The 15355-nt window shown below is 36.4% G+C and overlaps 1 protein-coding gene across 1 annotated transcript in view; it reads right to left on the bottom strand.

The window, feature by feature from the left end:
• PRPS1 (Ribose-phosphate pyrophosphokinase 1) overlaps window positions 1-13091 on the bottom strand; it is a 41517-nt gene extending 28426 nt beyond the window's left edge. The window contains exons 1-7 of the mRNA XM_012945947.3: window positions 12894-13091; window positions 12651-12828; window positions 11042-11271; window positions 8260-8433; window positions 6555-6714; window positions 2360-5463; window positions 1077-1385 (exon numbers count right to left, since the gene is read on the bottom strand). Coding sequence (XP_012801401.1) covers window positions 5371-5463; window positions 6555-6714; window positions 8260-8433; window positions 11042-11271; window positions 12651-12828; window positions 12894-13015 — 957 coding nt within the window. The 5' untranslated portion in view covers window positions 13016-13091 and the 3' untranslated portion in view covers window positions 1077-1385; window positions 2360-5370. The remainder of the gene's footprint in view (window positions 1-1076; window positions 1386-2359; window positions 5464-6554; window positions 6715-8259; window positions 8434-11041; window positions 11272-12650; window positions 12829-12893) is intronic.
• Window positions 13092-15355: the final 2264 nt, after the last annotated feature.

Below are 15355 nucleotides of genomic sequence, written 5' to 3'. Positions count from 1 at the left end.
ATAAGAGATACATAAACTTATAGTACTGAGAAAATAGTAAATCCAAGTGATTCGTTGATGGTGGTAATTTTCTATTATGTTACAAAAAGATAGTAAACGACACATTTGAATTAATCAGTATTGAAATTAGAAAATTTAATCTTATCAAATGACTTATATGGTAACGTTTCATAGAAAGATTACATTGACAGAATTTGTATTATACACAGATTCTGGTAAATAATTTCTGGTTAGCGTTTTTTTAGTAAGTTAGTTTTCTACGGGATGGGGTCGCTAACCCCATGCCCAACCCTCCTCCTTTATCCGGGCTTAGGACCGGCAGTAGCCCCCGGAGGGACTCCAGGAGGAGTTTCTGGTAAATAATGCATTTCAGTTATTCTTATCGATTCTGATTCATAATTTCTTTCACTGACATATATAAATCTTAACTAAACATACTCATTCATTTAGTTATTTCGCTAGATTTATTGAATATTAAATGAGTACACAGTTCCAAGAAAAAAAGATACTTTATGAACTGACAACATTTCTTGATGTACCAATAGTTAATCTACGTCTATTTTACTCACCTTTGTAAGATTGGAGATGGAAATATCTTAAACATACTGATCAACACATTTCTGCTTTACCTCTATCAATGAACACTCAGTATGTTTGTTGTACTCTTAAAACAAAGCACTAATTAGCAGTGGGTTGTATATTCAACTAAGTAACTTCAAAAGAATTTGTTAGGTTGAATCTAAAATGAGCAACTCTATAATGAAAAAAATGAGCAACAATCGAACAATGACTGTTAGTCTAGTTTAGATTAGATTGAATAACTGACAATGAAATATGATGACATGTGAGGTTAAACAACTTCATTTAAGAACGTCATAAAATGACGATTGAAATAAATCATTCAGAATTTTGAAAATATGTAAATTACATTAGATGAAGGCTTACTCTTTAGTTATCTAGTTATTCATCGACGACTCTCTCAAATTAATTCATTACCTCATAAGTTACTCAACTTATTCAAGTTAACTGAAACTATATCAACTTTAAGAATCAGTTACTAATAACTTTCAACTTACCTTTGTATCAGATATATTATTTAATCTAGACCAATCATTTGTATGATTGGAATTTCTTAGTGAAGATTTGTTTTTCTCCACATCTTTATTACTATTCATAGTAAAACTTGTAGGAGGAAGAGGAGTAGGAGGAGGATTTGCATAATTTTTAGAGGTTGATAAGTTATTCTGAATTGATGATGAATTAAAATCCGATAATAGTAATAATGGTAACAATGGTAGATTAATAAATTGAGATCTTTGTAGAAGATGAATTTTTGAAGCAATCAAATCAATTGATTCTTCATCAGTCATGATATAAACAAATCACTGAAAAGTTATATGGATGTACAGGAGAAAAAAAAGAAAAAGAAAATAAGTGTACAAAAATTATAAGATGAATGAATTATTAATCCAAACCAATGAAGCACATGGGCTCCAGTATCCTGCGGGAACAAATAGCGTATGAACCAATTGTTAGTCATCGGCTTCCATAGGACTGCATCTCCTGACGATGCTCCACTGCCTTGTGGTTCAGACCTTCAGGTCGAAGGCTCGGGGAGTTGCCCCCTAAGAAAACCACCTGCTTCGATTTGGGCACCCGGGGAGTATCACAGCCCTCACACATATCGAATGAGATTTGTGTGGCGCATATGTATTTGGTGCCTCTTTATACCAATATCTATGTGTTAAAATAAAATCAATAAATAATCCGATACTAGTAGAAGTTATAATTTACTCATAGAAAATAAATTGTAACATATTGACAAATGCGGCCATTAATATAAACGGACAAAGTTAACAATCTTAAAGATCTCATTTTATTTATTTAAACACATAAATATTGATACAAAGGAGCATCAAAAACATATGAGCCACATAATTCATTCGATTTATGTGAGGACTAGGATACTGTCCGGGTGCCCAGACAGAAACAGGTGGTTTTCTTAGGGGGCCACGCCCGATGCCTTCGACTTAAAGGTCTAATCCAAAAGGGAGTGGAGCAACGTCAGGAGATGCAGTCCCATGTTAATCGGTGACCAACAATTGGTTCAGATGCCACTTGTTCCTTCAGGATACTGAAGCCCATGTGCATAATTGGTTTGGAATCAGGGATTTCCAACACCACCAACTCCGTTAAAGCACCGGACATTCGCTTTTCGTCCTCTCAATTTCGTAAAATATACGATGTATATGGATATATATGTTAGCTCAAAAGAACGGATTTATTGTAGAATAGTGGAAATTTATTTAACAGGATATGTAGAAAATGAAAGGAACAACTTCAGATAATGAAAACTCACCATTTAGCAACAATAACAATATTACTTCAAAACAATTATAATATTCACAAAATAATGACAGATAAGAAAGGAATAAGGTCCAACAATGATCGTTAATTGTGAGAGGTGTACTACTGATGCTGACAGATATAAGTAGTATGTATCACTAACCGGAAGTGAAATGTCTGACGGAAGAAGGTCGAAGAAAAGAGAATGAGAACAGAGAATGATTGGTGTGGAAATGAAGAAACAATGGAGTCTGAGACGCTTGATCGACATTTTACAAACGAAGCATTTATTGTATGGTTCTCAGGTTTTACTAAGATATTCTGTAATTTTGAATTCAATTACATTTGGTTGTTCCCATTTGTGTTCTCGTTCACTATAATATTAACAATCGTATAATTGAATTTGTGAGTCGACTGAAGCTAGACCACCATGGAAAACGAGGACGACCTTTTCCTCCTATTGTGGGACCCCTCAGCAGTGCGCATCCACGATCCCGCCCCGCGGGATTCGAACCCAGGACCTACCAGTCTCGGGCGCAAACGCCTAACCTCTGGACCACTGAGTAGGTATCCAACGATGTTAATATCTAACTTCAACCAATCGACGAAAATGAGCCACCGTCCACCATTGTCGTCAGTAAGTTACTATCTCATGGAATACAATGTTTAATCTCGCGGGCGGGGTCGTGGATGCGCACCACAGAGGAGTCTCACAATAGAACGAAACGGCCGTCCACTGCTTACAGGTTTTCCATGGTGGTTTAGCTTCAATCGACTCATGAATTCAACTATAAAATTACTAATATCTCCACAAAACCCCTTCTGATAACAAGCGTATAATTGACGAGTGTGAATTAACCTTATCGGAGTACAAGCTAATCGGTCTTATTATTGCATTGGGTTTGCTCATCTGATTCATTCTGTAAATGAAGGATAACAGTTCAATGAAATAAGTTGGCTTTTCGCAAAGAAACGATTCGGTCAGTTCACCTGACTAACGTTTTGATTGTTAATGGTTGTGCTGAAAACAGAAATCAGCTCACACTTTCATATATATATATTTTTTATATATTATATGAACATATAAGTATTGGTAGAAAAGGAGCACCGAATACATATGCGACACACAAGTCACACGATTTATGTGTGGGCTGTGATACTGCCCGCATGCCCAGACAGAAACAGGTGGTTTTCTTAGGGGGCCATACCCGGAGCCTTCGACCTAAAAGTCTAATCCACAAGGCATTGGAGCAACGTCATGGTAGCCAGTGACCAACGATCGATTCATACGCCATTTGTTCCTTCAGGTTACTAGAGCCAATGTGCACCATTGGTTAGGGGTCAGGGTTTTCCAACTCCCGGTTAAAGAGCTAAATATTCGTTTTTCTTCTTCACAATTTCGTAAACAACGCCCCCGCCGTGAGAAGGCAGTGAGTTGGAATTTCCTGACAGTGGCTGTATACGCATGGCATGTGGGAGCACTTCAAGAGAGAGAACTAACTCTCCTCACCCTCGGCCGTACCAGGGCAGAGAGCTGTGATCCCATGTATTTATTTTAACACATGAATATTGATACAAGGGGGCTTTAATACTAATATATTAGGAAAACACCACCAAACTTCAGATAGATTGGCAATGATTTCCTTCGCTATGAGGGAACATGATTAATCTAAGTTTGACTATAAACTTAATTCTAGCTTCAAGTTTATATGAAGCAGCTATTTAAAAACTCATTTTACTTTTATTATACCCAAAGGTTGGATCAAACTTATTTACTTGAACATAACTTCTTAATGATCATTGAAAATTATAATGGGCATATACGAATTCACTTAAAACGTTTTGGCCAACTGTCATAAATATAATTGGAATCAGAACGAAAAGGTTAAATGATCAGATACTTTAAAATGACCTGAAATTCACCGGAAAAATATCGGGAATATTTAGTGCTAGTTAAATAACCTTCATAAGAAAACCATTGTCTTGAAAACGTATGTAAAAGCTAAACAACAAGAATGAACACTTTTAAAGAGGATCGGGCTACGTGACAGCAATCATAGATGTTACAGTGCTTCTAATGGTAAGTAAAACCTTTGCATATTACTGTCCATCAGTCTCAAATTTAATAAAATTCATCAGTATAGGATTGTGGAGATTATTAAGTTTTTGATTGAGATCATAAACCAATTGATGTTAGATCACCATTGAAAACCTGGAAGCACTGTGAGACTCCTCCCGCTCACGGGATTCTAACCCAGGGCCTTCGGTCTCGCACGCAAACGCTTAACCTCTAGACCACTAAGATGGCCGGCATCCAACGGTATAAATGTCTAACATTAGCCAATCCAAGAAATTGCGCGACCATCTCCCATTGTACTTAGGTAGATACCTGCCTCTGCCTGACATACATTAGCTCCACTGGTCAAGTCCCACAATAGGATGAAACGACCGTCCAGTGCTTCCAGGTTTTCAATGGTGGTCTAACACCAATCGGTTCATGATCTCAATCAAAAACTTAATACAATTCAGTCAGCTGTTCACAATAGTTTGTTGCCTCCAATCGCGGATCTATTCAGGATTACAGGGTTATGTTTTCGACAGATTACAAGTAATAATACTAATTACGTATACGAGCAACAGAATATATTACAAAAGACTTTAAAAGAAGACTATTGGATTCTCTAAAAAGAAAAAAGGAGGATAAAAAACAAACAATCAAACCAAACCAAATCAAAACTAATCACGTTAAAGGTAAATCAATTATTTTCTGTTACGAAAAAAAACGACATTCGAAGCATTTAATGATGAATAAAGATATTTCAATATGGAATAGTTCGATGAACAAAATACATTAGATTAAATGGAACAAGACTAGAAAATATAGAAGTTTTCAAAAGAAAAAAAATCTTAACATGCTGAAAATACAAATATAAAGTGGATAGTGATAAAGAAAACAATCTTTTCTAGTTTTTCACTTATTTTGTCATTTGGGAGGTGATTGATTCAGGATTATTATTGTTGTTGTTACAAAGGGACATGATTAAATAGATAGGAGACAGATTCACCATTATGTGTTCGACGAATAGCTTCAGCCAACATAGTGCTTACATCAATACACTGAAGAGAAGAACAAAAGAAAAAATAAGTGTTTCCGTAAATAAAAAGAGATTGATTTCAGATAATTTATACCTTACATTGATTATCGATTTTATAGAACAGAACAAATTATTGAGGATTGCAAAAAGTCACCTCACATTTAAGCTATTAATCATGGAGTTTTAACAGTTGCATAGTCCCACTATTATTAGACACCTACTCTATGTCACCATTTTTGTTCTTAAGTGAAGTGTAGTGTAGTAGTACTACTACCCCAACTATGCGAGACTTTGCATTGTTTGTCTGTTGCTGAACCTTAACTTTTGACATTAGATTAAGAATTCGACTTGTCTTGTGTTCACTCATTAACTTTCACTAAATAAATTTAACTTACATCCTTATACACAAACATTAATTAGGTTGATCAGTCGCTTTTTTTTATATTCATGGGAATATTCGTATTCCTAACCTTTTGATAAAATGATGGACTGCTCAAACGTTTGCACTACCTATTTTTCAACTGTATAAATATTGCAATAAGATTTCTGACTGAGATCATGAACCGATTGATGTTAGACCACCATAGAAAACATGGAAGCACTGGATGACCGTTTTGTCCTATTTTGGGACTCCTCAGCAGTGTGCATCCACGATCCCGCTCGCAGAATTCGAACCCAGGGCCTTCAGTCTCGCGCACGAACGCCTAACCTCTAGACCACAGAGCCGGGATCCCACAATAGGACGAAACGGCCGTCCAGTGCTTCCACGTTTTCAATGGTGGTCTAACACTAATCGGTTCATGATCTCAATTAAAAAACTTATTGATCTCCGAAACCCTATACTAATAAAATTTCTCATTTTCAATTTGTTTGGAAGGAATAACTATGAATTCAAATTATGTGGATTCGCACATTATTAAGAAAGGCTTACAAAGTATTACGTTGCTAAGCACTTGAAATTTCAAAGCGAAACACGGTACTTGTTGGTATTTTATTTCTCATTTGTCTACCCTTCCAAGGAAAAAACTATACGAATACATTGGAATTCATGCAGTTAATCAACTAGTTCGTTGAAATCCCAATACCTTAGTGTTGATTTCAGAATTTCCTTACCTGAATTTTAGGAGCTTTCCGCATATTTTCTTCTTGTGGCAAAGTATTTGTTACAACGACAGCTTCGAAAGCTGACTTATTAATTCGCTCCAAAGCTGGGCCTGAAAATATACCATGAGTGCAGATAGCGTAAACACGCTCAGCGCCAGCTTCAATCAATCTGTAATTTTAGAAACAACAAATATTATAAATATCAAGAGACAGAAAACATAAGGTTTAACAGTAGCAATCAATAATAAAGGATGTATTCACTCATGAGGAGAGTAGTATAGCTGAATTTCATAAAGTGGATGTCAATAACAGTCTAATTTAGGAGGAATCTGTATGGCGATTCTGCTATTAGTGCTTACAATGTCACAATTTCCCAAGAACACATGATTTAAACTGCCACATTTTCAAATAAAGTAAAAGATACTCGAAAACGGAAGACAGTCATTTTTGTGTCGTTCTTATATGGCATCATATTAGCTACTTGCGGTTGGAGTCGTTACAAAACGTCTAATAAAAAATAATTAGGAAGATTGTCAACTATGTATTTTACTATGTAGTTACAAACCTTTTGTTTTGCAAACTCATTTAACTAGTACAAATCTAAGAACTTAGCTTTGAGTGACAATTAAGGTGTGAAGGTTACTAATATCCGGGTGTCCAAATCGAAGTAGATAGCGTGGGATTCGAACCTGTAACCAAAGGACCAGAAGTCAAAAGGGATGACTACTAGGCCACCACAACTACTTTGGAATAATCGGTAATAACATATGACAGATGAATTGGAATGTCTTGATCTCAACGGTCAGAATCCCGAGTGCCATTTAAGCAGACGCAGCTAAAAACAGTATTAGTTTGTTTAATGAAGTGCTCAAGTGGATAAGTTGTATCTGAATTTCGGACAGTTTTGGCAAAAAAGCTGACACCCCAAAAGTAAGAAAACCGGGCAATTCGCAGGCTAAATAGTATTTAAGTGAGTACATAAATTTGGGTTAACATGAAGTGTTGTACATTATTTCCTTCTTGATTGAACACAGAATTAATCACCAAACCTTTCAGCAAAATTACCATTCTTATTTTATAAATATTATTATCCTCAAATGATAGTTATCTTATTTAGTTACAGCCAGATAAACCATTCATGGATGTCAATAGTAAACAAAGAGAGTACAAGAACTCAGTTTTTGCTGTGAACTATTTTAGCCTAACTTTTTTTTGTTTTCGAAGCAATATTATCTTACTTCAATGAACCAAAATAATAACATCGAATCCGTAGTATATAAATACCAGTCATAACACACTAGTTTCAGAGTTGATGGTATTATAAAGAAGGAATAAAATAAAGTTCCAAAATACAACCTTTTTGCTGTTGAATGTATTCAAACCACTGAAATTTCGCTAAATTATTCTAAATTCATTGGAATTCTATTCCCACGACAACAAGAATTCTTTTTAGATAACCAATGTTCGGTTTCAGTGACTCTAATATTATTGCAATTTATGAACAGAACATTAGGCGCTTAAGTTAGGAAATAAAGATCAGTCTACATACCATAGAAATATACACAGAATGAAAAACGAATACTTGAGGTGGTGGCGGAAATAAATTTAAGTGTAACAAAGTGGACACATCACGAAGGCATAACACTGGTAACACCGTATATAAATTAATTAGGTGAGTTTACCAGGAAAAAATATTTAAAATAAAATTGTGTACTTGTCTGCCGCAGTGCATATCGTTCCACATGTATCTGCCATATCATCAACCAGGATAGCGACACGGTTATTTACATCTCCAACAAGAACCATACGATCCACTTCGTTTGCACGTTTCCGTTCTTTGTGAATCAAGGCAAAATCAACATTTAACTGATCCGCGATTGAAGTTACTCTGAAAAAGAATCAAAGAATAAAATGAAAATAAAAAAGAGTGGACTGAGAAAATCAAACCGATTGAATAAAATACCCACAAATTATGTAGGCAGGAAATAATAAAAGGTGGGTCTTGAAGTTAGTATGACCATTCAAGTGTTAATTGTTTGAGGTACCGGGAAGAAGCTTAGTCAGCCATTTGATTTTATGGGTAAGATTCCTAAAACAGTGCCATCGATTAATTGGATGAAACTGGGCTCTGAGATTACCAGTTGGTGAACAGAGTATTTTGACCTTTACTGACCTCAGTATAATTGATATAAACATGCAAATTACCCTGTCTATTAATTACTACCTCTCACATTCACAGCCACATTTGGCTAAATCCTGTACAAATGTTGTTTCATATTTTATGGTACGATGTAGTCTGTCTAGTTGGTATATAAACCCAGTGTTTGAAATACATGATTAATATCGCAGAGGCCGAGATTGGTGTTCTGAACTTAACAGGCTGGGTTAGGCGGTAAGCAGGACCGATAAGGACTCTAAGCTGCTCGTACAGGTTTTATGCGTCATTGGTCCGGTCGATAATTCACTGTTCTGTAATTGGCTGTATCATTACGTTATGCATTAACAGGGCACACAGGCCACAAGTTATAACACAAATGATTTCTACCATAAAAATAATGCGTATTTTTGCGCGCATGTGTGCTAGAACTCACTAGTTTTAGTGTGGTTAGAAGTAGTTAAGACGTCTGAGTACCTGGATAGGCGTCTGGTGTGACAGATTAGGTTCGTGTGTAGTGGGAGCAATAGCAGTTTATTCAAATTAGGGGTAACTTCGAAGTAGTTGCGGAGTTAGTCTGTCCACGGAAATGTAGGCATCAGTAAGTAATCCTAACATCGAGGAGCATACGATCAGAAATGTTGATAATTCCGTATGTTAACGCCTTGAAACATCGAGTTGGAGAGCTTTGTCAGATTTTAACCATTTTATCTTAGTGGTTTTTATCCTTCTTAACTCTGAAGCCGAGTGGAATAAAAAGAGGTGATCGTTTCAACTGGATATATCACATATGAAAACTTATGCAGTGGTATGACTTACTAAAATAAAAGTTGTTTAAATCCCAAAATAAAGTGACCATTAGCCTACTTATAAACAGGCTATATGAACCACATCATTGACAACAAATTGCTAAAGGATGCTGTTATATTAGTGGTTATTATTGTCAGCATAAACTGAGAAAAATTATAAACTGAAATTTTATTAGATGTGTTTGTTTACTCAGACCGCCATGTATGAATCCCTTGTAAGAACAGAAACAATACGAGTGTGTTTGTATTCAAGATATTTAGCTTAGAACTGATATGTTTAAGATGATCTTTTGTGTGTAGATAGTTTGACTTGACGAAACTATGGCAGAAGACTCTTTGTGTTGACATATAGGATTTTCTGGTGGTAGTTATGACATGAACTTCTTTTCACTACGGGGACTGTGAGAAGTTAGACTTGACTTCTTACTTATTTACGCCTGTTGCCCCTCGTGGAGCATGAGCTACAAACCAGAGATCTTCAGTTCTTTCTATCTTGGGTACTCCTTTCCCGTTGTTCCCAAGTTCTTTTCATTCTTTTGATGTCTGCTTCCAATTCCTGGTACAATATGTTCTCTGATTTTTCTCTTCTTCTTTTGCCACCAGGATTCTAAGTTGGGGCTTGCCTCGCGATGAATTTAGGTTATTCCCGCAATGCACGTCCTATCCATCTCCAGCGTCCTATTGTGATTTCCTGCTCAGCTGGAAGCCAGTATGGGCTCTACCAGGGTAGACCAATGCTGATAGTATCTGGTCAACGGATATGGAATATTTTGTGTGTTTGTAAACACCTGTATCTTTTTTATGGTGGTTGTAGTAGTTTTCCAAGTTTCAGCTCTATACAATAGAACTGTTTTCATGCTTATATTACAAATCTTAACTTTGGTGTTGGCTGAAAGTCCTTTGGAGTTTTAAATCTCCTTTACTGTCCTTGTACTGCTAATCCGTGCCCATGCGTCTGCACTAGATCCCCTCTATTGACTAATGATACCGTCAAGGCACGTAAAAGCTTTCGCTTCTTCAGGCGCTGGCTTTCGAGTGCTGTTTTCTGTGATATATTTTAGGATCTTGCCATTTCCTTTGTCAATATTGAGGCCTACTACTGCTGAAACTGGTGATACACTGACAGTCCTTGTCTGGAATTTGTGGTTCGTATAAAATCGAACAGCCAAGTCATTTGTGAAGTCAAAATTGAGACTGGTTTCTGAGTATTTCACACATAACTTGGAGATTACTAATAACTTCAATGGTTTGAGAAGCCAATCAATACATTACACTATTTTTAAGCAGCCGTCTTTATCCCATTAAATCTCACTTTAAAAGGCAGTCAATAACTTTATCGGAAGTTGGGTATTAAAAATTGTTGTCTACCAGAAGTTTGAAAGATAAAGTGGATTGGTTTGTTTAGATATGTACACTACATCATTATTAACTCACCTAGTTTTCTCTATCTCTAACAACAATTAGAAAGAGTGTTAGACTAAGTTTATAGAAATAAATTTATCATGGTTTAGTAGTAAATGCACACAGACTACCTTTTAGCGCCACCAGCATCTGGACTAACAATACAACAATCTTTCCATTCTGGTATATTTGTTTTGACCCATTTGATAACTGCAGGCTCAGCATACAAATTATCAACAGGGATATCGAAAAATCCTTGGATTTGACTGGCATGTAAGTCCATCGTTATGATATGATCAGCTCCGGCAACTGACAGCATATTAGCTACTAATTTTGCAGAGATAGGAGCGCGTGATTTATCCTATTTTAAGACAAAAGTAGCTAATTAGTCTCAGAAAGGTTAAGTTTGCTGAAATAAAACATTACTTTTTTACTACTCTCCCATAAAGTAAACAGTTACAGTGCTGACATTTTACATATAACAAACGTCTCTAAAAGTAATCTTGTAAATTTTTGTCTTGCTACTGAATGATTCATCACTTTCTAATGCCATCTATCAATATAATTCGTAACAAATATTCACCTTCGTTACATTGTGTATAATCTTTACAATTTCAACCACCTATGAACAAAATCTTGTTCAGTTGAAAATCAAATACACAAGCATCACTTGGAAAGAATTTTTCCCCCACTGTTTGAAATAGGCGTATGACATAACATGACTGAAATAATAAGAATAGTGAATTTTTACTAAAGTAGAAAAAAAGGCCTTACTCGCTGAAAGTGGGCTCTTCAATGGATGTTTGAAAATACACTTTGAGTTAGTTGTAGAGCCGAATGGATCAGATGGCAAACCGACAAAACTTCAAACCATTAAAATTGCTATTCCCCTTTCGACGCTCACCTTTATTGGTGTGAGCTTTGTTAAATACCTTGTGCCTAACTCCAACTTTGGTTACCCGGTCGTTCTACGAAACACACGCAATGCTACAAAGACATTTATGACAAAAACATCCCCACCACATTCATGTTTTCTACTTTCGTAGATCGTGGTTCAGCAGCGAGAGTAAATGTTTCTAGTTGCTGTGCGCCTAGTTTCAACCAAGCTTTACTTAAAATTGAAGTTATTACACAGATTCTGGATTAAGGTGAATAAGTCAACCTGTTTTGATTGAAGAGGGGAATTAATTATGAATAGTGGTCTTAAGTGCTGCTACAGGTAGGAGGGCAGTTATCACTTCCCGATTGCCTATCTTAATGAAGTGTTCTTCGAGAGGTAACTGAAAAAGAAATCGGGTTAGAAGTGGTCCTAGGAGCGTGACTGCAATGCCCAAAGGACAACTGCATGAAGCCGCCCACACACGACCATTTCGTGTAGTTTTTATGTTTCGGACTTGTTGAAGCCCTACTGGTTTTCCTCCCCTTATGTTTTGTTAACTTCAGCTGTGGATACGAGACTTGTTACTATAAATGCGAATTTACCATGTAACACCGGGTACTCTAAAGGTATAAACTATATGCAAGCACCAGACGAGTTTCCAACATGGCGCATCTGATTGCTTAGTACCGACGCACTCATAATTTGTGTGCAGTAAGTTAATAAGGTTGCACTACTCAGAAGGAAATGATCACAAAATTTTTTTAGTGACTGTTCTTCCCACAAACAGTTTATTTACATTTCCATAACCGAAGAATTACCAAGAATTTTAAACATTGAGCGAAAATAAGTGTCAGACCCACCTTTTTGTCTTGCCTTGCGTATGGGAAACAGGGGATGACTGCGGACACTCGGGAACTTGAAGCGATCTTACAGGCGCTAATCATTATGAGTAGTTCCATAAGGTTGTCATTGACTTCTCCGCCGCCAGTTTGTATTATATAAACGTCTTCCCCGCGGACTGACTCCTCAACCTCAACACTACAAATTTACAATTGTTAGACTTGTCGTTGATGAAATATATATATATATAGGACTTTACTAACCTTGTCTCCTGATTACTGAACTTTTTAGAAGTAACTTTTCCTAATCGACAGCCAATACGGTCGGCTATCTTTTGAGCCAGGTCTCGATTTGAGCTGCCAGAAAACACCTTTATGTTTGGCATTGACGTGAATCTGTTTGCTAACCTCGAGTGGCAATGTTGAAATCACCGCGCACTAAGAGTAACCTCAGTTTCGAATATCCAAACAAAACTCAATAAACATGTGACGAGCTTATTTAAATCCTTCATTTGTTCTACACCCGTATAAATGTGAGACTCCAAATTTACAATTTTGTCCAGAGAGAGTAGTCTATTCCCTCATCAGTTATGTATGAGTATATATTCTGTAGTTTGTCCATGTATGGTAGAGTTTCCGGAACGAGTACCTATCACAAGACCAAGATAGTGACTAGTTGGATGTGGCAAGAATTTATATGGTTGCAATCTTAGTGAGCAGACAAAAATAAACCTAACTTTTAATGTATTCGATTTCCTTGTGACGACCTTGCACAAACTGACTAATTTATTTGAGCTCGCTTCTTTTTGTTTCCTCACGGTTCCAGGTACTTATTGATGTCCATTGGTCGATAATCCAGCTATCGGGCCGAAGAGCCGGTGAAATGTCACTGGGCCCTAGCCAAATAATTTGGCACATATCATCTACGTTAGCGATCCACACTGGTGAGCAAGACTTCGAATAACGCAACTCATTATGATCTCTATTATTGCATCCTACACTTATTATTTTCCTCTTCATCGTCGCTTAAGTCCATTAGTCACTAAGATCATTCGCTGCTTTATAGTGTTTTTGGTTAGTATTTAAACTTAACTAATTAATTCAGTCGATAAAGCTAACCAGTCAACTACGATTATAATCAGCTGTCGTGGTTCTTGGATAAACATTAGCAGCATTCAGATGCTTCTGTGTAATATATTTGTTAAAATATCAACCTCTCGTAAGTAAAACCGCAAGGCGACACAGACGCACATCTGTTTGTAGCTTATCCACACATACAGGCAGGACAAGATTAACTATCGATTATAAATTCACCTTTTTGCTTAATCACTATCATCTATCTTTCATCAGAAACCATACATTAGAAAGCTTTTCTTAATTGACCACCGACTACCTAATTTCCAGTTGCTGAGTTCTATGGTCAGACAGGAGGTACAAATGTTAGAATTTTACGGTGAGTTTGAACTATAAACTTCCTGCAATCGTAGATTTCGTTGAGGTTGTTCATCAGGTAATACTAAGTATTTGGTTAGAATTATTTTTGGACCTATACAAATTCAGTCTACAACCCTGTGCTAAACCAAAAATTAAGTTAACAATTATTCAAATCTGAGCTAATATCTGATTTAAATCTTCATTACTTGGAAGCGAAAGTAACCCAAGCGAGTTTCATAATTGGAATAAATAACTTTGTATTATGTTTATGATGCGTAGCAACATTTCGTAGTTACTTTCACGTAGAGTAGTCTGTCACTGCCGTAAATTTCTAGATGAAGTCATGTACTTCCATGACTCGTAAGTTGATAAACTGTGAAAAAGCGTACTGACGTACGTAATATGTTACTTGAAGCTAGGTAATAAGCTCATTGCATCAGATTCTCACGAAATGGCTGGGTTTTCTGAACCTTCTAAACTTTAGTTACAATGGTAGTGACCATTCTTACCAAAATTTACCATACGCTTTGTACTTTCTATTGTCTCACACGATAAACTGCGGCTCGACATCCTTATTACAGAAGAGTCATCTTAATTCCATTTTCGGTTTACCTACATGTAATACGGATTCAGCAAATACCTAAGCGACCTTTGGGATGCTCCACGAACCCCACCATAGTCTTCGTATGTTTGCATTCACACATCTAACTATTGCACTAATAATATCCGAACGGACGTTTAGCGCAACCATCGGTATGTACAAGAACGATGTCATTCCGTTGTGACATTATGACACATTTGAACTACTACGAATACTCGACTTCGACGTCGTACTTTATTTCATGAAAGGCGAGACTATAATTTATGAACGAACCAACCAGATATAATATAAGGAGCCACGAGTTTGGGCGCGGAATTCATTCATACATTTGGCTAAATAGAGTTTCGGTATTATAACTGATGTCAGTTCGTGATGAGAACTCTAAATCTAGTTTTTATCTTTAACCATCAACTGTAAATGAGAGTCCTAACTGCTTTATAACTCTAATTTCGTCCTAGTTAGTTGTTCAATCCCAATGTCACTTCAGCGTCGCTCAAAGGTCGTCCATAAATTATAGTCTCACCCACAAAGCTTTTCAACATTAAAAATGAGACAATAGGAAATTCAATGCCTATGCAAAGTAAGTAAGTGGATGAATACTTGGGCTCTATTGTTTTGATATATACTTAGATGTTTGAGGTTAAATCTTTACCAATCAACCTTAATTGTTAAAATCCAACAGTTGGTTTTA

Source organism: Schistosoma haematobium, chromosome 2 (genome assembly GCF_000699445.3).
Source record: "Schistosoma haematobium chromosome 2, whole genome shotgun sequence".
Lineage (NCBI taxonomy): Eukaryota > Metazoa > Platyhelminthes > Trematoda > Strigeidida > Schistosomatidae > Schistosoma > Schistosoma haematobium.
The sequence above is the reverse complement of the archived record's forward strand: the minus strand, read 5'-3'. Positions and strand labels throughout refer to the sequence as shown.